This window comes from Pollicipes pollicipes, unplaced genomic scaffold, assembly GCF_011947565.3.
Source record: "Pollicipes pollicipes isolate AB1234 unplaced genomic scaffold, Ppol_2.1 Scaffold_3216;HRSCAF=3773_pilon_pilon_pilon, whole genome shotgun sequence".
NCBI lineage: Eukaryota > Metazoa > Arthropoda > Thecostraca > Pollicipedomorpha > Pollicipedidae > Pollicipes > Pollicipes pollicipes.
In genome coordinates this window covers 264,162-286,878 of record NW_023596251.1, presented here as the reverse complement: position 1 = coordinate 286,878, position 22,717 = coordinate 264,162, and the positions used below count along the sequence as shown (strand labels likewise).

Here is a 22,717-nt window from a genome sequence, read left to right as displayed (position 1 = left end):
GGAGGGAGCCGGACCGCCGCATAATGGTCCGGAGGCGCGCCCCTTCTCAAGTCTCGAGTGACCCCGTCTATGGGCCATGCCAAAACCTTCCGACATTTTCTCGGCAAATGACAATCAAACGCTCAAATCTATGTAAGTTGTTCAGTGCATTAGCGAGGAACATTATTCGCATAGATAAGACGGTAGTATTAGACGTATTCCTCCGTATAATGAGAGGATAAGGCTAATACTACTGGAACACCAGGAGAATGGCTCCTTGGAAAAACCAGGACAATGGAGATGCAGTTTGGTTAATATTTTGGCACATGCCTTTATCGAAACAAAAGCAAAGCTTCTGCTTTTGTTTCGATAAAGGTATGTTGCCGAAATATCAACCAAACTATATCTCCATTGTCCTGGTTTTTCCAAAGAATAAGACTGATACTATCGTCTTATCTAAACGCTCGAGTCTTCCGATCGGTGGCGCAGTTGTGGCAACAGTTGTTTACATGACAATTACCCACGGTTTGGACCCTGAGGCGTGGGTGGTTATTGCCATCTGGTCTTCGCATATTCCTTTCAGAAAATTGTTCCACCTGGTGTGCCATATTTTGACACTTACTTGGTGAGCTTGCCAGTGAACTTTTGCTGGGTTTGTCCTATAATTTTCACCCTTTACACGGGTTTTTCCAAGAGCAGCTTGCTAGGTAGTGTCAGTGTTAAACTACGAAGTGTGTAACTACAAACAGAAATACATTAATGTGCTTATATCTTGTAGCCACAGCGTGAACACATAGATTATTGACAAGATAACCAATGTGTTCTTGCTAACTCCATTTAAGTAGTACTTCCCGGCACATGAAGAGATTGTTCCACAATTGTATGAGGTTTTGAACTAAAATAGCCATGTTGAAGATCTTTCGGTGCTGCTCACAAGTATGCCCCGCTTAAGACCCAAGCCCGTCTAGTTTCTGAGCTACACGCCCGCAAAATGGGGGAAAGGTATACTCAGGATAGTAGTTCAAAGCCACTTTGACATTCATGACGTCATAATAGCGTCATTCAAATCCTGCCATTCCATAAGCCACGCGGCGATCAAGGCTAATAAATTTTATCGTCGAGGCGTTCACATCTCGCGTTTGTGAGCACGATTTCCAGATGTAACGGCCGTCAATTGGCTCTCAGTCAATACTGTGCAAGGTACGATGACGTAATCAAACCATCGTACATTGAGGAGCATAGTTATTAAGTGTAGAATTGCGCTGTCTAGAGAAGTCCTTTCCGCTTAAAAAGAATGCCAATAGCAAGCTTGTTTCATCATATCTGATTCATGCTTCCATATTTTCAAATGTGAAACATTCCCTATAATGGTCGATAACTGTCAGCGTTAGAACTCTGAACTCACGTGGCGAGTCAGCCTGGACTTCAGGGCCCTGGAAAACCTGAGGGCCTTCAAATACATGTTGACGCTGTAATAGTTCTGCAAAATTTGGGGCTCAGTGCGGGACCTGTGGAAGCCAAAAACCAAAAAGTGGTGATTGCTCGTGACGTGAGTTTATTCACAACGTAACTGTCAAACATAAGGCCCCAATAAAGATAGAAAAGGCGTTCGAAGTTGCGTTGGGTTGAAATTGTCTCTCGTCCAAGCTGTCTGCTTGTCTCGACGAACACAAAATTGAAAAAGAAACCCTTTGCGAGAGCCAGTTCCTTTAAAGCACCACCCATGGCCATCCAGTGTCGGGCAAGGGCAATGGCGGTAAACGCAGCTTCAGCTCGCCTGATAAAGCTCCTCTCCGATGTTTTCAGTCCAGCGGGACGAAGCAGCAACATTATTGTCACCGTGGACTGCTGCGATAAGGCCGCCCAGTGCTGGGTCGAGCCTTTCTAACCAGCTGCCGGCGGGGCAGGCGCGCCCAGCGCTGGATTGTACCTCTTTCAGCCAGCTGTCGGTGGGGCAGGCGCGCCCAGCGCTGGATTGTACCTCTTCAGCCAGCTGCCAGCGAGGCAGGTGCGCCCAGCGCTGGATCGTACCTCTTCAGCCAGCTGCCGGCGGGGCAGGCGCGCATCGGAGTTTTGATCCTGCCCTAACCGAATAAAAAAACGACACCCGTGCGGCTGGGCGTTCTAAACTGCCGGCTATTCCAGTCCGCAGCTAGAGTTCCGCAAGTGTATGGTGGGCAAGAAAATAATTATTTAGAAAAGCGCCCGCACCATATGCCAGTTTGCCTGCCCTGGAAACCAGATGCTATGAGGGTTTAAAGAGGCACCACCGAGATTCGAACTCGGGATCTCCTGTTTACTAGACAGGCGCTTTAACCAACTAAGCCATGGCGCCAACGATTCTATTAAAAAAGCCTTTGAGATCAATGCATGTTGACATATGATTTACGAGACTACATGACTTTGTGCCCTGCACAAGGTTGATCACTTTTGTCCTGTTACAGGCAAGTCTCTAAAAAGTCTCTAAAGCAGGTACTTAGTCTCGGTTCTCCTCTGCTCAGCATTCTTTGTCATTTTTTCATTTTATCCGCCTAGAAGCCAGTGATTCATGGCCTTCGCGTAGGGCTTAGCGATCACCTTCAACTCAAAGAACACAATAACAGGCAACAAACATCACAAACGTGAGTTCTTCGGTCTCCGGTTCGGTACCAGCGATAGTCATTTTGACCGAGATTGCTGAAGGATGAGTGACGAAGTTTTACGCATTAAGAGATCTGCTCACATCACCCATCTCGGCTTTTTGTGCGAATACGTCTGCATCATGGTTCCAGCACCAGCCTTCGAAGCAGTCGCAGCCCTGGACAATGTTACCCCCCGTGAGACTTGAAGCCATGTCCTGTGAACCTCCCACGCAGCCGTGCGCCGACACCGCGGCAATCCTGCCGGTCAGCATCAGCACAGCGGGGCACTGGTGCCGCCTGGATGACCTCCCCGAAGCACCTCTCCGCTGAAGAGCCTCGGCGCTGTGAAGCAGCTAATCTGCCCTCACTGAGCCGGTGTTTCGATATCTTAATTAGCTCGTGAGAGATGGCCCCCTCCACGCCTCTTCACATTCCCAAGATGTGCTGTCCCTGAACACGAGCGGATAACCTGGAACGCCTACCTCTCGAAAATGGACCGCTCTTGTCCACATCACGACACTTTGTATGAGGACGGCCGGCAGGGGGACTGCAGAACGGAGCCACAGACGTGTAACGCTGCCACTTCCGCCACCTGATGTTGCGTGGGAGGGATTGCAGGGGAGGGATTGCAAGAAGGCATTGGAGGAATGGGGATTGGGATGTATGCGAGGAGTTGTTGTACGTGAGCGCCCGAGCATCCGGCCGACAGCGTCAATATACCACGGGATTGGGCTAAGTGCTGTCCTATCTCTCGAGTGATCGACAAGAGGTTTCATTGATAATCGATCGCGGCATTCTCTGTGGTCTCGAAGGCCTCTACAATGACATTTTTGCACCGATAGCGACAGAGTAGGGTCTCACCCGAGGCCTGTGAGCATCACGCACCGCGGAAGAGCATTGAAGGTGCACAAACATGCCGACAAACGCCCACCGTGACGTGGGGAAAGCTGGAAGCACTTGGCGGAGGTGGGACATTTACTGATCGTCAGATGGTGTTCAAAGTTTATGCAATTTTTGTTGTATCGTCACCTAGCCATCGGCTTTTGCTCGCTGCATGGCTGTAAGCAAACCTCATACCTCATATACAAGTCGACGATGACCTCATGCAGCAGTCCCATGCCAGCTCACACAAGTGGGTGATGCATCGGACGGCTATCAGCGGCATTTTGCGCCTCCCGTACTTCAGTGACGCACCATCGCCCGTATCAGGCACTGCACTAAGACAGTCATTCGTCTCCTTTGTTCACGGACGAGAAGGGTCCATTCAGGCACTGTGTGCACAGGAACGGAGCTGGGTGCTGTTGTCAGTTGACTTCTGGGCATGCAAGCTTTATTGCAAGTATCATAAGATACGGAGCATGCTGACAGAAACGTTTCTGCTTGGAACAAAGCGCTTCTTGGTGCGATTTTTCGTGAACCAGACAAGATAGGGGCTTCAGATTCGATGTGCTAAAGAGGCACCACCGAGATTCGAACTCGGGATCTCCTGTTTACTAGACAGGCGCTTTAACCAACTAAGCCATGGCGCCGATACCATGCTCTTCGAAGGCTAAAACTTCCTCCAGGTTTGATATATTACCTACGAGTCTATGCAGCGTTGCACCCTGCATCAAGGCTGAGCACTTCCGCCCTGGTACGGGCAGCGGCGGACCCGTGCTTTTCAGGTGGACCGGGCTGATTTTACAGACGATTCTTTCTTTAAGCGACCATGTGCTTCGTGCCGAACATGTGCGAGGAACGGTGAGCCATAGGTCAGTCCCTTCCATACATCACATGCGGCCCGAGCTGGGCGAGCCTTTGACTGAGATCGGCTCACCAGTCTCGCGCAAGGTCCGTCCCCTTCCACACAATACACGCGGCCCGAGCTGGGCGGGCCTTTGACTGAGATCGGTTCGCCAGTCTCGCACACGGCCAGCGTTACAGGATATCATGCTGGCAGTTATAAGCAGCCTTCTTCGCGTGCCACGTCCTAAGCGGAATGTTAGAATACTCGGCCCGTGTTATTAGACCCATTATTATTATTTTTTATTTATTATTATCATTTTTAGACCTATTGCGGTGCTCCCCCCCCCCCCCCAATCTTATGGTCGACAGTCAGTGTCTTAGTTCCCTATTTGTTGAGCCTTCCATGATACCATGTGGGTCCCAGTGTTTCTACGGCCGTGAAACACGCACGCAGCGCGAGTCGAGGGCTTTGATGGGTTTACTCAGACACAAATGCGCAGGATCCAACAGTAAGAAACCTCTTGGGCCCATCCATGAGATGTGACATGGCTTTCTGAGAGCTTAGAACCTGAGAATGGAGCGAACAATCAAAGAACTGAGAGTTCATAAAACGCGTTTGGATGTTATTGCTCCAGGAAGAAGGGTATCGTTTGACATCTCAAAGCTTGCTAACAACGCCTTTCCATGCAAAAATAAAAAAATATAACAAAAATTCCTCCCGGCTGCTGCCTCCGGCCCCACAGGCGACCCACCTCCACAGTTTGCCGAGCGTCTTGCTGAGTTCAGCGTTGTGCAGCTGCGGGTACTGGTCTGCCAGCTTCTTCCTGGCCGCCTGCGCCCATACCATGAAGGCGTTCATGGGACGCTTCACGTGCGACCGGCCCCGCCCCGACGCTCTGCGGAAGGGGCGGACGCTGAGACGCGGCACGCATCACCACTTCACAAACACAGGCAGATCACGGGTACCCGCCTCTTCACAAACACAGGCAGGTCACGGGCCACCGCCACTTCACAGACACAGGCAGATCACGGGCACCGCCACTTCACAGACACAGGCAGCTCAGGACACCGCCCCTCTTCACAAACACAGGCAGGTCACGGACACCGCCACTTCACCCCAACACAGGCAGCTCAGGGCACCCGCCACTTCACAAACCACAGGCCAGGTCACGGACACCGCCACTTACCACAAACACCGGCAGGTCCACGGGACACCGCCACTTCACAAACACAGGCAGGCTCCAGGGCACCGCCACTTCACAAACACCGGGAGGTCACGGCCACACGCCCACTTCACAACACAGGCAGGTCACTGGACACCGCCACTTCACAAACACAGGCAGGTCACGGACACCGCCACTTCACAAACACAGGCAAGCTCAGGGCCACCGCCACTTCACAAACAACAGGCAGGTCCCGGACACCGCTCACCTTCACAAACACAGGCACGGGTCACGGACACCCGCCACTCACAAACACAGGCAGCTCCGGGCACCGCCACTTCACAAACACAGGCACAATCACGGGCACCGCCACTTCACAAACACAGGCAGGTCACGGACACCGCCACTTCGCAAACACAGGCAGGTCACGGACACCGCCACTTCACAAACACAGGCAGGTCACGGACACCGCCACTTCACAGACACAGGCACATCACGGACACCGCCACTTCACAAACACAGGCAGGTCACGGACACCGCCACTTCACAAACACAGGCAGGTCACGGACACCGCCACTTCACAGACATAGGCACATCACGGGACACCGCCACTTCACAACACAGGCAGCTCACGGGCACCGCACTTCACAAACACCAGGCAGGTCACGGACACCGCCACTTCACAAACACAGGCAGCGCGCGGGCGCCACCACTTCACAAACACCGACAGCTTACGAACGTTTAAGTTTACGAGCAACGTTAATTGAAGATTAAGTCATTCAAAACCATCACTAAAGCAGAGACTTTGTCGTTTGGCGCGCGCCACCAATTTGCAGATACTGTCACTACGCAGACATTCTGTGTTTACAAAACGCTTCTGCGTCACAAGCAAGCCGCCTTACAAAAATCGTCCGTTCTCAGGCATCGATAGTTTGCAAGCACCACCACTCCACAAGCATCGTCAAGTCACAACCACCATCTCTTCACAAGTATCGTCACGGTAAGAATACAGTTAGTTCACAGGCTAACAGCGCCGTCAATTTACAACTACTGTCGGATCACAACCAAGCCACCTCTCAGTTTGCAAACACAAGGTGTTTCACATCACCAGGCGGTCGCCAAAGCGTACCACGCCTTGCCCTTATGAGCGTGAGAAGGAGCCGAGCTCTTTACGTGCTTACAACCATCTGATCACGCTCAGTTTCCACAAAATTTGCAACTCTTTTGGTACACTGTGCATGCATTTTTTTTTTGTTGTTTGATAGTGTTCACATTTCAAATACATTTCCTTCCAGTGGATCCCAACAAACCTTGGTGTACGCACCCACTAAAAGACTAAAAGCAATATGCTTGCAAAAGCACGGTAGTCATTTTCTAACTACTTCTCAAGCAACTGAGCAGAAACTGCGCAGTCTAGCCATCTGTGTCCTACAACCATAGGTGCCTCGTAAAGCTCGGTCTTAAAAATGGCAGCTGTGACGCAACCTGCGCTAAGAATGTGCGGAACTAGAGGTCACCGCACCCAAGTCTAAAATGTACACCAGGCTCATCCAATGCACAGATAAAGCAGTCATTTGGTTAAATTTCAAGCGTGAAATTCTGGGAAAAGCTGCGAGCCGCACCACGTTGGATCAAGTATGGCCGACACCGCTGGTGCATCGGCTGCAGGCAAGCACAGAACACGTGGTTTGCTGATTTATCGCAACGCGCACCGTTGCTGTCCACATGGGAGAAACGTCATGTGCGAGGCCTTTGCGTTGAAGGGCACTGCGCATTGACAAAGATCAGACTGGATTCGATTGAAGTAAACATTATTCTGAAATCAGGTACTACAGCCTGCCTCAAAGATTGGTATCTGCCAGAGTATTCAACGTTTTTTGCACGTAGCTTTAATGCCATTTAAATTATCTCAAGATGCTTCACTGGAGGGCTTTTATGCAGAAAACAAACTGCGCAGAAGATGCAAAGGCAACAGTGTCTGAAACATTCCCTGTTACTAACAGCTATTCGGTGCGGAAATAAATCAAGAATGAATTTTGACAGGCTATAACAAAGTCAAGGAGGTATGCGCAGGGTTCATCACGGCTCCATCACATTATCAGCAATTACAGCCTTTTGTCCTCGTGTTGATGCGGTTGGCCGTGCCCCGCGCGCGCTGACTACCATTATCGCCGATGACGGCACGGGTGATGCGACCGGAGCTACAGATACACAATCACGCGGCTGATTCAGCGCCGCTGTCACCCGGACGTGACATTCCCGGGGTCTATCGGACATGTGTCATGCAACACGGGCCGCTGTTGCTATAATACGGCTGCTACGAACTTATGAGTTATACACGATCTAGTCTAAGTTTCGGTCCTTTCTGTTCATAATTACAAGACATCGGATGAGCTTCAGCAATTTTGTTGGAAGTGGAGCAGCCACACACATGCGTGGAGTGGGATTACTAGATGTCGGCGCATCTGCATCTCAAACATCAAAAGTGGGGAATGGTGTGTATGGTGTGTATGGCGTTGCGTGACAAGAGTTGGCCGAAAATAACAGCTGCATCCTGAACACGTCCGCAAAGTTTGCTCTTGATAATATAGACATTGCATGTTGAAAGAGAATCATTTGGATCAATTTCGGAGCATGCAAGGGCTTGCGGCTCACACGTTCGCAGAGCACCAGCTCAGGATAGCCGCCGTGCTATGGCCTCACATGGCTCACCACCCACGATGGCACCAGAAACCACTCACGATGACACCAGAAACCACTCCCGATGACACCTGACACCACTCCCGATGACACCTGACACCACTCCCGATGACACCTGACACCACTCCCGATGACACCTGACACCACTCCCGATGACACCAGACATTCCTCCTGCTGACACCACACCATTGGTCAAGCGGGGAGGCAGGGAATACGCCGGGTCGGTGTTGTTGGTGATTATAATGTTGATTATAGGTCAGAATCCCTCGCTGGGTCGCGAATTGAGAAGGGGCGTGATATTGGGTAATTTGGACGGGCGGACATTGGGGAAGGGACATGACATCATGGCTACTGTGTTCAAATTTTCCATTGCGGAACTATAAGGGTGCGATTTGTTACCAAATGCCCGGGCGTTGAAGCTTCCTCGACTTGTGAATAGTTGGATCTTCCGAAAGATATCGCATATTTAACACGAAAACTAGCTAAGTCTATGCATAGTTACACTTGACAGCCAAACTCTATTGACAGCATAAGATAATCTCTGCAGCAGTTAGAAATAAACTAAACTGACACCATTTGGAAACCTCAGTGTAAACACAATGCCGCACGATTCTCGGCAGACCACGGTACGTGATCTCTGCTTTGAGACGCGGCGTACGTTAGCCAGCAACTTAGACACATGTTTGTTCTCATGGTAATCACTTAATCAAGAGACAAGACGGCGGGTACTCAACTGTGTGAAAAGCTCCTGACCTCAGATTTAGGAGCCGCCCCTCCGCCCGTCCCCACAGCCAGCACAGTTTCCTGTAACGTCCCATGTCAACAAGAGCGCCTGCATGTCGTGCAACACGAACTGACATGAAATCTTGCTGCGCCTCATCCGAGCACCCCACGCCACCAGCCAGCGAAGCACCCCAGCGCCGCGGGACGGTGGTATTGCGCCTCATCCGAACACCCCACACCACCAGCCAGCGGAGCACCCCAGCGCCGCGGGACGGCGGTATTGCGCCTCATCCGAGCACCCCACACCACCAGCCAGCGGAGCACCCCAGCGCCGCGGGACGGCGGCGTCCACGGCCGCCGGCCAGCACCGGGCCCGCCCGCGGCGCCGCCCACCGCAGTTACCCCCTTCCGGGAGTCGTTTGACTCCGGCGGCCGACGGGGCGCGACCGCCGCCAGTTTACACCTGCAGCGGGCGTAAACGCGCGCCGTTTTATGCGGCCGCCATTACTCAGGCGTCCGAGTGTTTGCGGCCGGATGACAGACGGCCGCCCGTCGGCTGCCGTCCGCCACTCCCCCGGTGGGCCGGAGGGGGAGGGGCCGCTGGGGGCACCTGCAGAGGGCGCCAGCGCCGCAGCCGACTGATGTCATCCTCCGGGTCACGTGCGGCTCACGTCACGTGACCAGGTGCGAGCGTCCTGGAAAACGCTGCATGGACTGTTGGCACGCCTGTGCGAATCGGCGCACGCTTGATATATGTCACGTGTCTGGCTGCTTTGGAGCCAGGCCCCAGCGCTCAGTAACATGGTATTCGTGGCAACACCATGCGATCATTCGGACCGACTTTAGTGCCAAACTGTGGCGTCACTCATAGTCATCCACCAATCAGATCGGACCAGACCAAAACTGTGACCTCAATCATAGTCATCCACGGATCACATCGGACCAGACCAAATCACATTGAACCGGTCCGGACCGGTCCGGATCGGATCGGATCGGATCGGATCGGATCGGATCGGTCTCACCGATCCAATCGTCCGCCGCTCCCAGCCCTGTTTTGAACAATTTCAACACCACGCGATATTTGACCGGGCGACATACAGCGCACAATGAATGACCTGTTTATGTTGGTCACTGAGGAAGATAAGATGCTGAAATGAACGGCGTGGGAAGAAAACTGACCGTCGCCTGCGAGGTACCCACACAAGGTCTTGCAAGCACTATAATTGCTAAGTCAGTAGACTCAGGTCAGACGCAGTCGGGATCCGGGCAAAAACGAAATATCAGCAAGTCTGTCCATGTGTTAATGATATCCAGCAAACATTTGTGTTAATTTTCACCCACCACTCAAGAACCTTGTCCCAGACTTAACTGGGGCACGTGAGCAGACATGCTGATGTTTCGTTTTGCCAAGACCCCATCGTGTCTGCCCTTTCCCTTCCGCTACTTTACTACCATTTTTATCTACACTGTTGTCGGTAAGATAGGGCAATCTGAGTGGAAAAGTCAAGTATGGTGGGTTGTCCACTCGTTTTCAGCGGAGGCAGATGACGCGTCATGGAAGGGGCCAAGTCAGATGGTGCAATTAATGTCGTTCTACTGCTATTGCACGAAATGTTCGAAACAGGTGAGCGCTTAGTGAGCGGGCTAATTCGAGCTGCAGGTCGAGCTGGAGATGCAGCGAACCGGATTGACGCTGGGTGCGGCGTAGGATTTGAATTGGATTTGGATTGGGTTGGATTTAAGAATTTAACTTGGAGCTGGAATGGAACAGGTTGGAGCCGGAGTTACATGATATAGTCGAAAAAACACCAGCTTGCAGGGAGATCCTTTCCTCAAGTTATCTTAGACACGTCAGCATAACGCAATATAAACACTTATGCGGCTATGCAGATCTGTAGTGATACAGTTATGTAGTTATGCAGCCTTCAACTCAAACGCAGCTTTCAATCACAGGTGAAGGACACTTAGCGACAGTCGGAGTTTCATCTGGATTCCCTGGTCCGAATCCAGCCCATGATATGTGACGTCGCCCGTCAACTCAGTGACGACACACGGCCATCAGAGGAGCTCAGACCGTCCAGCACACGGCCATCAGAGGAGCACGGACCGTCCAGCACACGGCCATCAGAGGAGCACGGACCGTCCAGCACACGGTCGTCAGGGGAGCTCGGACCGTCCAGCACACGGCCATCAGAGGAGCTCGGACCGTCCAGCACGCGGCCATCAGAGGAGCTCGGGCCGTCCAGCACACGGCCATCAGAGGAGCTCAGACAGTCTAGCACATGGCCACCAGAGGAGCTCGGACCGTCCAGCACACGGCCATCAGAGGAGCTCGGACCGTCCAGCACGCGGCCATCAGAGGAGCTCGGACCGTCCAGCACACGGCCATCAGAGGAGCTCAGACAGTCTAGCACACGGCCATCAGAGGAGCTCGGACCGTCCAGCACACGGCCATCAGAGGAGCTCAGACAGTCTAGCCACACGGCCATCAGAGGAGCTCGGACCGTCCAGCACCACGGCCATCAGAGGAGCTCAGACAGTCTAGCACACGGCCATCAGAGGAGCTCGGACCGTCCAGCACACGGCCATCAGAGGAGCTCAGACAGTCTAGCACACGGCCATCAGAGGAGCTCGGACCGTCCAGCACACGGCCATCAGAGGAGCTCAGACAGTCTAGCACACGGCCATCAGAGGAGCTCGGACCGTCCAGCACACGGTCATTAGAGAGGCTCGGACCATCCAGCACACGGTCTTAGAGGAGCTCGGGACGAGTGTTGTAGAATTGCCCACTTTGGGAGTAAAGCAACACCCTACGATGAGAAAGTTCTCACTCCTTTTCTCCATATTTTATGTGATTTTTCTCACTCATAGCTAGCAGCTGTTGTCTAACCACACATATCAAACCCCTATTTCTCTTTCAGAGGTTTTAAAATGTCATCCAAAACAGAGCTCTCTTGAAACCAGTAAGCATAAACGAGGCTCCACAGAACCTGGACACCTATGGCTATATCTTGTCTCATCTACATCTGAATAATGTCCGTGTATACACAGAGCAAGAGCTTTAGATACCTTCAAGCAAGAGAGCCCCAGCGACTCCATCCGCTTGCATGCGTGTGTTTTTGTTTATTTTTAAAATATATCACAATCTATAGCTGTGTGCCAAATACGGGTGTTCCCGCATTCCCCTACTTTTTGGGTGTGACACCACGCAAACACGACGCCAAGAAAGCAAAGCCCTGCTACAAACACCAACAAAGCCTGGTAGAGAATTTCACTTCACGCTTTTTTTTTTGCTCCGAAGAAGCTTGTCCACTAAATTGCACTACTTCCGAAATATAGGAGTAAAATTCAAGAAATGCCATCTAAATGAAATCTAAAAGATGAACGTTGCCATTTGAGCGCTCATTTTCACAGTGTTTTTAGTCAAGTGGGTTGAGTACAAAATTGGACCACACAGTCCAAGTCTTTATACTTGTTTTTCACTGCTTTTTTGTCTCATACGGATGTGGTACAAGGCCATTTTTTCTTCCATTTCGATAGTCTTTAAAGATGCCATCATGGCCAAAATTGTTAAACAGTTTCTCTGTAATATATTCCAACCGCAAACATGCACATATTTCATAGATATATTGCAATAATTCGCCAGCGACCCAAACATGCTTGATATGCACCCAAAAGTGAACAGTTCATATGGAATAAAGAAGACCATTTGAAGCAAGGAAATTACTTTTACCGCCATTTTTAACTTCTTAAACGCCTAGTTAGCCTTTTTTGGTTCATGGTGTGGTTCAGCAATGACAAATCTAAGTCATGCCAGCTTCACCACCTCCTGACGTTATAGTATCCTGCCTTGCACATCTTTGGGACAGATCTGGCACAGCTAATACAGAAGTGTTTGGTGGTGAAATTCTGCCCTTTTGAAACTGTTTACTCGTGCAAAGCTCTTCTAGCATATTACGCATTTATATCTTATAGGTGGTTGGGCATGATTAATATCTTTATTTCGCGTGTAAGTTGGGCGACCCGGTCTGCCAGCAAACGATGCAGAGGATACTGACTCGTTGTTTGAGGGAGCAGAAAGAAGCCTGCCCTTAAAGAGCCAGGAAGTTCCTCCTGTGGGGCACCTTATTGCCAGCCGTACCTGCTTTCAAAACATAGTTGGTAACAAGATTCGACTATTTTCTGTTTAAATCTATCCACTTCTGTTCATAGAGCAAATCATGACGTCACAAGACTTGTAATCAAACTATTCTGTTTCAGCTGTTGACCATTTGCTCCAAATTTGTTGAAGTGGTCCCTCATGTCTGGTTTCACAAGACATTGTCCAAAGCTGCCGTGGTTTGCTGTTTGGTAAATGACTGTGCTGTATATACGCACTATATTTTTAACACAGGAATGCTCTGAGCTGTATAGCAATTGCAATGTGAGGTAGATATAGGTGTTCAGCAAAGAGCCAGATCTTGCCATCTTGAGTGTGAAGCCAGCATCTCAGCCTTTTAGTCATTAAATGTGACTAACCAAACCCAAATGAATGCTTTTGCTGCGGTTGAAAGCGCAAGTAGATTTGGTTTTGTGGCTATCTACAAGTTATGCCACGTTTGGAGGAGAGATTGTGCTGTGAAGTATACCCACAATTACCCTTGACGGAGCCTAACCGTGACACCCGAATGAGTTATTCAAAGTGATTTAAATAGCTAGCGAACATTCCTGCCCTCTCAGTTGGCTCCTCGGTTTTGATTTGTGTGTTGTCGCCTTTTTTTCTGACGTTAACAAGCGGACACATACGAACTCGACCAAAACGCGAGTTAAGACTAGCCAAAAATAAGCTTTATCATGTTTCTATCACAACTGCTGCTGTCAAGAAACAGATGAGATGAGTTAAGATGATATTCACTAAATGGGCTACTATGATTTAGGTTAGGTTGGTTACTTGCATGGTAAGTAGCAGTAGGAATTTTGCAAGGGTCAGTGACTCACAAATGTTGCTGTGATACAAATAGGTTGGACAAGATGATATGAGGTAAGGCTTCTTTAGGTTAGGCTGAGTTAGGTTACTGTCATCGAAGTGACAGACGTGTTTTGCAAGAAACAGCGTCATAGTATTTGTATTTCTGACCCCATATTAACAGAAACCAAAGCATGTCTGTTGTTTGCTTGATTCGGTGATGTGTTCATGTGCAGGAGTGTTGTTTTGTATTAAAAATCCTGTGGAAAGGAAGTACAAAGTACAGCATCAAGGCATGTCCAGTGGTGTTGAATGGCTTTGAGTTCTCATTACACTTTCATAAAATTATTATCCCTTAATGTATTCTGTGTCAGTGTAATGACGTATGATGGAAAAACTGCCATGTTTTTGATATTACGCCCATGCCAGAGTGAAATGAATGCCGTTGCTTGCCTAAGCATCTCTCCACTGACTCTGAGTCCCAACTTTTGTGACTTGAATTTTTCCCTCCTGTATGGTCTTTTCGCAATGGAATTTTTCACTCCCACCTTAGCTCAAAAGTGATTCTAGCTCACTGGCTCGGGGGCGAGGTACAGAGCAGACAGCCCGGCTCGTTTCACGCGCAGCTAGAGAGGGTGCCGCACGTCACGTCAACTAGGCCCAAAAATGTGGTCGGCAAAATTGCATGTGTAGGCCAGTTTGATTCTTGACAAATGGCAGCGATATTCGCAGACAATGCATAACATAAATGCAAGACATGTTTTTCTCTGTGATATGTGTTACAAAACTCAGATATATTGCAATGATGCACGGGTTTCGTGTTACATCCAAGAGATGATGAAACTTGGAAGCGCCTTTTCAGTTTGGGAAGAACTTTTTGAGCAAATTCAACCCCTTAAACAAGTCCTGACGACATCATGCAGCAAACTTTGTCCTAGTTAATTGATTGTTGCCACAGCCCATCATGTTTTCTGTGGCATAACACCAGGCTTGATATTGTTAACAATGTTATGGAGTCAGTATGAACAAGAAGTCCCCAAGAACAAGAAGTAAGCAGTCCCCAGAAGTTGATATGGAAAATTGGAAAATTAACCAATATCTAGGCGTGCCGTTTATATATTCTAAACGTCATTGTCTGCTGTATTTCCTCCAAATATACCCAGCTATTTCCACTAACTGCTCTCATTATTCTCAATGGAGTTGATATATATCTTCCTGATCTATTTTTGGATGGTAGGAAGCTTGCTCTGTTAAGATGGACACATTCGCCTCAAGAATTGCATTCGTTGTGCACCTCAGAAATTTAAGATGCTTATCCAAATTTCAATCACTGCTACGTGCAAACCATTGTCTGGTTCTGTGCTCGGTAGTCTTTACAAGAGGATTAACAAGCAATGCCAACACCAGAAAAACCATGCGTGCATTCATAATCAAAAAGAAGCTGTACATCACGGCTTTAAATAAAATAAATTTCACCAGCAACCTGTGCTGGGCCTTTACTGTTCAGAATAGCTAAAATCTCCTTGAATGAGTGGTGGTGTGGGTTTTTTTTTGCCATGCGTTCGATTTTTTTTCAACAGCGTATGCCATAAAGGAACATAGAAACGATTGCAGCGGCCTTAGTTTCATGGACTTTTAAAATTTCCAAATGCAAGCAGCCTGTCTATGTGTATCTTAGCCTTCGGTTAATATTTGGGGGATGAACCAGGTCTGGCAGCATTCGGTCACAGCTTCAGCACGTGGATTGCTGTCAGCTTTGACAACATTTTGAAACTGCTAACATCCGATTTCAGTAGCGTTAACAGAGGCTAGAAGACAACGGTCAACGGACAGTGGACAACGAGCAGTGGACGACGGACAGCGGACGACGGGAAGTTGTCAGCAGACAGCGAACAACGGACATTGAACAACGGACAGCAGGTGACTGGAAGTGGACAGAGGACTGCGGACAACGACAGTGAACAGCAAACAGCGCATAACGGGGAGTGGGCAGAGGACAGAGGACGACGGGCAGTGGACAGATGACAGAGGACGACGGGCAGTGGACAGAGGACAGAGGACAACGGGCTGTGGGCAGTGGACAGAGGACGACGGGCAGTGGGCAGAGGACAGAGGACGACGGGCAGTGGACAGAGGACAGAGGACAACGGGCAGTGGGCAGAGGACAGAGGACGACGGGCAGTGGACAGAGGACAGAGGACGACGGGCAGCGGGCAGTGGACAGAGGACGACGGGCAGTGGGCAGAGGACAGAGGACGACGGGCAGTGGACAGAGGACAGAGGACAACGGGCAGTGGGCAGTGGACAGAGGACAGCAGGCGGCGGACAACTGACAGCAGTCACGACCGGGGTCCAATGGTGCTCTGTTTTCGAGGTCTCCGGCTTGTTCCTCAATCGCTGTTGATTCGGCGGCATGGCTTGTTCACACCACGACATAACATGCCGACCGAGGTAAGCGAATACCGAAGTCGCCCACCCTAAGACCATGTCAAGGACCACAGACTGGTCGGAGGCGAGTCTATGGTCCTTGTCATGGTCCATATGAAACCACAGTGGCATCACGCGACGGATCCCAACGAAATGTGTGGTGCAACCACTCTCACATAAATTGCCTGTGTTCCTCTTGTCTGGCAGTGGTGACAGCATGCGTTCGGTTGGAACGACACTGACAACAGACATGCGTCTACCTAGCCGACGCATATCGACGTCAGCATCACCAAATCGATCAACATCAGCCTGCGAAGCGCGGTGTGCTTCAACGGAACACCCCGTACCACGTCACCCGCGTGAAGGAAATCATGCAGCTGAAGGGGTTTAACCTGCAGAATAATGTGTCTGAACTGCATGTGTACTGTGTGGGGAGCTCGGGCTTCTCCGGGCTGCTGTGATGTTCTCATTCCCACCAGCCCTTTGCTGTTTCAAGGAAGGGGATATAGAAGTCTGGGCTTCGAGATGGGGACGAAAAGGGTGGGCACGAAGTAATACATCCTAGTGGTTTGAGACCCCATTTACACATGTCAAGCCCGAAACTCTGGAAGTGTATCATAACCAAGAGAATGAACGGCCACCAACAACAAACATGCCAACCGCTTCAAAGGAATCGCCGCAACTGTGGACATGCGTAACTCGACAGCTTGTCATGATTATCCAGTCTCTAGTTCAGTTAAAAACAGGCAATGAATGGCTGGCGCTCCGTGGCTTGACCTATCTCACGTTTCTCGCATAAAGAAAAATGTGGAACAAACCCGGGCTTCGTTTATGATAGGGCATATTCATGACCATCGATAACCCAGTCCGTTCCAGCGCAACTCACACAAGACGCACAAATCACATGTTTGCTCATACTGTTGGCCCACGAATCGAGTGAATATTGCCCAGTACCCGAAGCTGCCGGAGCTCTTCAGACACCAGGCGAGCCTAGCAGAGCCCATCACGCCACAACACGCAACAGAGAGAGGACAGTTACACAGTCGTGGCGGCACCCCGGCGGCACCCCAGTGGCACCCCAGTGGCACCCCAGCGGCACCTCAGCGGCACCCCAGCGGCCCCCCAGTGGCCCCCCAGTGACACCCCAGCGGCACCCCGGCGGCACCCAGTGGCACCCCAGCGGCACCTCAGCGGCACCCCAGCGGCATCCCAGTGGCACCCCGGCGGCACCCCAGTGGCACCCCAGCGGCACCCCAGCGGCACCCCGGCGGCACCCCAGCGGCACCTCAGCGGACACTACAGCGGCACCTCAGCGGCACCCCAGCGGCACCTCAGCGGCACCCAAGCGCGCAGTAGATCAGCGGGTTTGAGAGAGCTGTCGTTGGTGACACCTGACGGTCCATGGCAGCGCACAGGCCAGTGACGTACACGTCAGAGGGAGCAGAGGAGCATGCACAGGTGTAGGGTGTCAGCGCCACACAGCGCCTCTGGTGTTCGCATAGCGGAACACAGCTCAGCACAGCGGAACACCGCTCAGTGCAGCGGAGCACGACTCAGCACAGCGTAATACAGCTCAGCGCAGAGCCGTCCCAGCACAGCAGAACGGGATTCAACAGGGACAATACTCAGAACAGGATACAGCTCAACAAAAAGCATATCTTACAATACTGAAACACATCCGAGGATAGCAGAACGTCCAACGGACCCGAGCCCACACAACTGCATTACACGAGGTCCACGGGGGTGAGAGCCACGGGAAGCGGTCGGCACGTTGAGCTATTTTAATCGTTTCACAATATAAGATTGCACCAAAATCAGGCTGGACGCGAAAAAATTGCTAATGGCCCTGGTACCATTTGGTGAATGGTCCTGACCGCGCCCGGCTCTACTGGAGGGTACGGGGACGGGCGGTCACCCATCGCCTACCTATCAGGGCCCAAATGTCACGCCTACATCACAGCCTGCCCCAGCGCGAGAAACAGGAGGACCAGTACAGCACAGCACAGCACAGCAGAATACGGCACGTGCTGCCGCACAACAGAACAGAAAACAGCGCGCGACGACGGGCCTCGGTCGCGGCCGCCACCTACCTGTTGAGCATGGGCACTAGGGTCCAGTCATACCCCTCCAGCACCTTGGAGACGGCCTCGTAGATGCCCTTGTCGCCGTCGTCGGTGGCCTCCTCCGTTGGCGCAGAAGCCATGGCGGCGCGCGACAATCGTGCGGCTCACGAGCGGCGGCGGTGCGCGGCGGTCGCCAGAGAGCGGCGATTGTAGCGTGTCACAAATGGCCGGCTGTGGCGGACACTGGCCGTGCGTTGTTGACGTGGTGGCGTCGGTCAACCGCGCTTTGTGTCGCGATCGTGCGCAGAAGAACGCGCTCCTGTTCACTGCACGGCACTAAATAAAGACGGCCTTTCTCCCGTGCAGTTATTTATTGACCGTACGGCCGACCGGTGGACTCCGCCTCCCATCGCCCGTTGCCCAATCAGCAGCCAGTGCAGGCACGGAAAGAAATCGGTGGCAGAGAAGCGCGGTGCGGATTGGTTGGCGGGGGAACGGCCAGCGACCAATCACAAGGGAGATGCGAAAGAAAGGGGATTACGGTTGTGCGGCGTCCGGGTGAGTAGGATTCTGCTGTTATCCGTACAGCGTCCGGGAGTTTCCCACGGCGCTAAAAGATGTTGCCACCGTCACCGTGTGATAAAGGACAACCAAAGAGGGGCCAAGCGTATTTGAGTTTGCCGTCGAGAGATAGCGGAAGTATGCACTTGTCGGAGTTTGTACGATACTGTGTGCTAAGGATCGCGACAGTATGGGGTGCTTGAGTTAAAGGTAGTGGAATTTTCCGCACGCAAATCCTGGGCCATCGATTAACACACCCAAGAAAAAAAAACATGAACAGCAAAGGTAATATTCAGAACAGATTGCAGGATTCAGAAATTGCAGCCCTCGCCTCCTGCGTGCTTCGCGTAATGGCTAACACTAAGATAAAATCCCATCAACAACACGGATGTAGCCACGTTTCTGAGAGTTAGGGGACGAATCAGTGTTATCGTACCCGCTGGGTACGTGTCGGTTGGGTTACGCGTCTTCTGCACAGAGGGAGATGATCGGGTGGTAACAGGTGATCGGGTAAGCGTGGCTGGGCTGGCCTGGCAGGGCATGCGTGGCTGCTGGATTTCTTCCCCACCCAAACTCAACGTATCGCCATTTATAGCCACTGGGGGCAGGCTGCGTAGGACATATCCCCTCAAAAGATAACGAAGTGTCATTGTATTTGTTCTATTGTGCCCGCGGAATGCACATTGTTAACACTGTCACGCTCAGAATGTTACTTTCATGTCAGGTTGTCTCCTATTTATTTTATAAAAACGTACATTCCATGGGCACGATTTTAGAAAAAAACGTACATTCCACGGGCACAACTGAAAAAACAGAATAACACTTCGTGATCTTTGGAGGGGATATGTCCTACGCAGCCTCCTCTAGTGGCTATAAATGGGGACAGCCTAAGTTTGGGGTGGAGAGTACTCCAGCAGCGACGCGTGCCCTGCCAGACCAGCCCACCGACGGTTCCCCGATCTCCTGCCATCCGCCGACCATCTCCCAGTGTGGAGGAGGCGCGTACCCCAGCCGGCCAATAGCGTACTATGACGTCCAGGAAGACCCCTCGTCCCAGGAGTGTTGGCACGGTGAAACAGAATACTGCCTGCACAGCTAACACAGCTAAGACGAGCACAGCTTGTCTGAAGAAGCCTCGGACAGAAATACTGCCCTGCACAGCTAACACAGCTAAGACGAGCACAGCTTGTCTGAAGAAGCCTCGGACAGAAATACTGCATGCACAGCTAACACAGCTAAGACGAGCACAGCTTGTCTGAAGAAGCCTCGGACAGAGATGCTGCTCGCACAGCTAACACAGCTAAGACGAGCACAGCTTGTCTGAAGAAACCCCGGACAGAAATGCTGCTGGCACAGCTAACACAGCTAAGACGAGCACAGCTTGTCTGAAGAAGCCTCGGACAGAAATGCTGCTGGCACAGCTAACACAGCTAAGACGAGCACAGCTTGTCTGAAGAAACCTCGGACAGAGATGCTGCTGGCACAGCTAACACAGCTAAGACGAGCACAGCTTGTCTGAAGAAGCCTTGGACAGAAATGCTGCTCGCACAGCTAGCACAGCTTGTCTGAAGAAGTCCCGGACAGAAATGCTGCTGGCACAGCTGACAAGCCGACAGCTACCCGGCAGAGCACGGTACAGTTAACATGCACGCTGCCCAGGTGTCCACGTTTTTACAAAGTGAACAGTAGTTTCTCCTTGTAAACGCTGGGACCATGCACGAATCGCTACAACATGTGGACGACTTAAGACGTGCAGATTTTAAGCGAATATCAGGCCAAAATAGTTCAAGGTGCTCGTTTCCTCCGCTGTCTGGGAACAGATCGGTGGATGAGCCGCTGTAATGATGAGCCCGCTGTAATGAGCGTTAATGATGAGCCCGCGTAATGATGAGCCCGCTGTAATGATGAGCCCGCTGTAATGATGAGCCCGCTGTAATGATGAGCCCGCTGTAATGATGAGCCCGCTGTAATGATGAGCCCGCTGTAATGATGAGCCCGCTGTAATGATGAGCCCGCTGTAATGATGAGCCGCTGTAATGATGAGCCCGCTGTAATGATGAGCCCGCTCTGTAATGATGAGCCCGCTGTTAATGCTGAGCCCGCTGTAATGATGAGCCCGCTGTATGATTGAGCCCGCTTTAATGATGAGCCCCGCTGTAATGCTGAGCCGCTGTAATGATGAGCCCGCTGTAATGATGAGCCCGCTGCGTGAACCACTCCCGCCGTCGCATCACTCTTGCAAAGACATTCAACGAGTGTTGCATGACATCGATTCACTCGTGGACCCATAGCGTGAATTGCAGTCCGTAACACGGGTGGTCAGGGTTTCCATTCTAAACGGAGGACTCATACGAATCGATTCGGCAGACTTAGCTACCAAGCCCGCTCGTACGATGGACGTAATACCAGCCAGCGGTAAGGCCGGTCCTGTGTCAGGTCTGTGTGACCAGCTAACGTCACACCGATCTTGTATCAGGCCTGTTTGACCAGCTGATGTAACACCGTTTATGTGTCAGGTCTGTGTGACCAGCTAACGGTAACGCCGGTCCTGTGTCAGGTCTGTGTGACCAGCTGATTTAACGCCGGTCCTGTGTCAGGTCTGACGTAACGACGGTCCTGTGTCAGGTCTGTGTGACCAGCTGACGTAACGACGGTCCTGTGTCAGGTCTGTGTGACCAGCTGACATAACGCTGGTCCTGTGTCAGGTCTGTGTGACCAGCTGACATAACGCCGGTCCTGTGTCAGGGTCTGTGGTGACCAACTTATGTAATACTGAACATACATGTGTTTCCATAGAATCGTGTGCACTTCCTATTTCTCAGCTGAGAACTGCGTCTTCTAACGCAATGTTCATTCTGACCATCGGTTGCGAGCAATTGTTATGGTGCCATCGGCAATAACCAAGGACGGGTCTAGCAACTTCGCGCCCTGTTGTGTGTGTGGAGCTGGTGAGTACGGCGCTGTCAAAGTGGGCAAAATCGCTTGGGAACTAAACATCATCATCGCATGTCCAAACCCAAACAGCCACCTAGTGAACATGCCTGCCATGCATGATTATGTGATGCTTTCCAGCTTTTCCAATCTTGCTGAGAGTCTTCAACTTAACTTGCCTCTTCAGACAGTTTTCGGCATCGGCTCCTGCCATTAAAAGGCGTGTTTGTGGGATACAGTGGCAGCGTGCAAGTGGACCTCACTTCAGAACTTGTCCTCATGGATTGCGTGCATTCTTTTCGAGGAAAAATATGCTACGTTTTCCTCATGGCAAGTAGGGCTGTACCAGTCATCCCCTTTCTTAAGTAACTGCGTTCCTCCCTTACTCCTCCCCCTTAAAGGGGGGAGGTCGATGCGACTCCCGAAGGCTTTCTGAGGACAGCTCTCCGGTAGATCGCGTAATCGCACCCGAATGTTGAGTAGCTTTTGCGGGTGTTCATTGCGGGTGTCGTGTTTTGTTTGTTTGTGTTTATGTTTTCCACTAAGATCCATTTATTTCACTTTGGGACAGGAGCTTAACTTCTGAGAAAGAACTTAACCCCGCATCGACCCCCCTCCCCCCTTGATCGCCTGATCAGTCTGCGTTATGAAAATGGCGAATCAGGGCGAGGATTGAGAGGTCTGCTACAAACCGGGCCACCAGGTGTTCGGACCACTAGGTCACCAGGTCACCATGACCCTTTTGCATGCCTACAAGTATTTTCGAGAAGCGCTCAGGCTACAAGCGAGACGGCTCGTCAAACGAGTCCGATTTTAAGACGGAAAATATTCGACTCCAGCGTCCCCGCTGTCATGCGCGACAGCGCCATGGAGTTTTAA

General features: G+C 51.2%; 1 protein-coding gene and 2 non-coding genes across 3 annotated transcripts in view; all 3 read right to left on the bottom strand.

Annotated features, from left to right (window-relative positions):
* LOC119090978 (transcription factor SOX-10) overlaps positions 1–18,512 on the bottom strand; it is a 35,947-nt gene extending 17,435 nt beyond the window's left edge. Inside the window, exons 1-2 of the mRNA XM_037213704.1 lie at positions 18,374–18,512; positions 5,078–5,221 (exon numbers count right to left, since the gene is read on the bottom strand). Of these exons, the coding sequence (XP_037069599.1) occupies positions 5,078–5,221; positions 18,374–18,486 (257 nt within the window). The 5' untranslated portion in view covers positions 18,487–18,512. The remainder of the gene's footprint in view (positions 1–5,077; positions 5,222–18,373) is intronic.
* On the bottom strand, positions 2,241–2,314 carry TRNAT-AGU (transfer RNA threonine (anticodon AGU)). The gene has a single exon. It is a non-coding gene; the product is annotated as a tRNA-Thr (tRNA).
* On the bottom strand, positions 4,056–4,129 carry TRNAT-AGU (transfer RNA threonine (anticodon AGU)). The gene has a single exon. It is a non-coding gene; the product is annotated as a tRNA-Thr (tRNA).
* Positions 18,513–22,717: the final 4,205 nt, after the last annotated feature.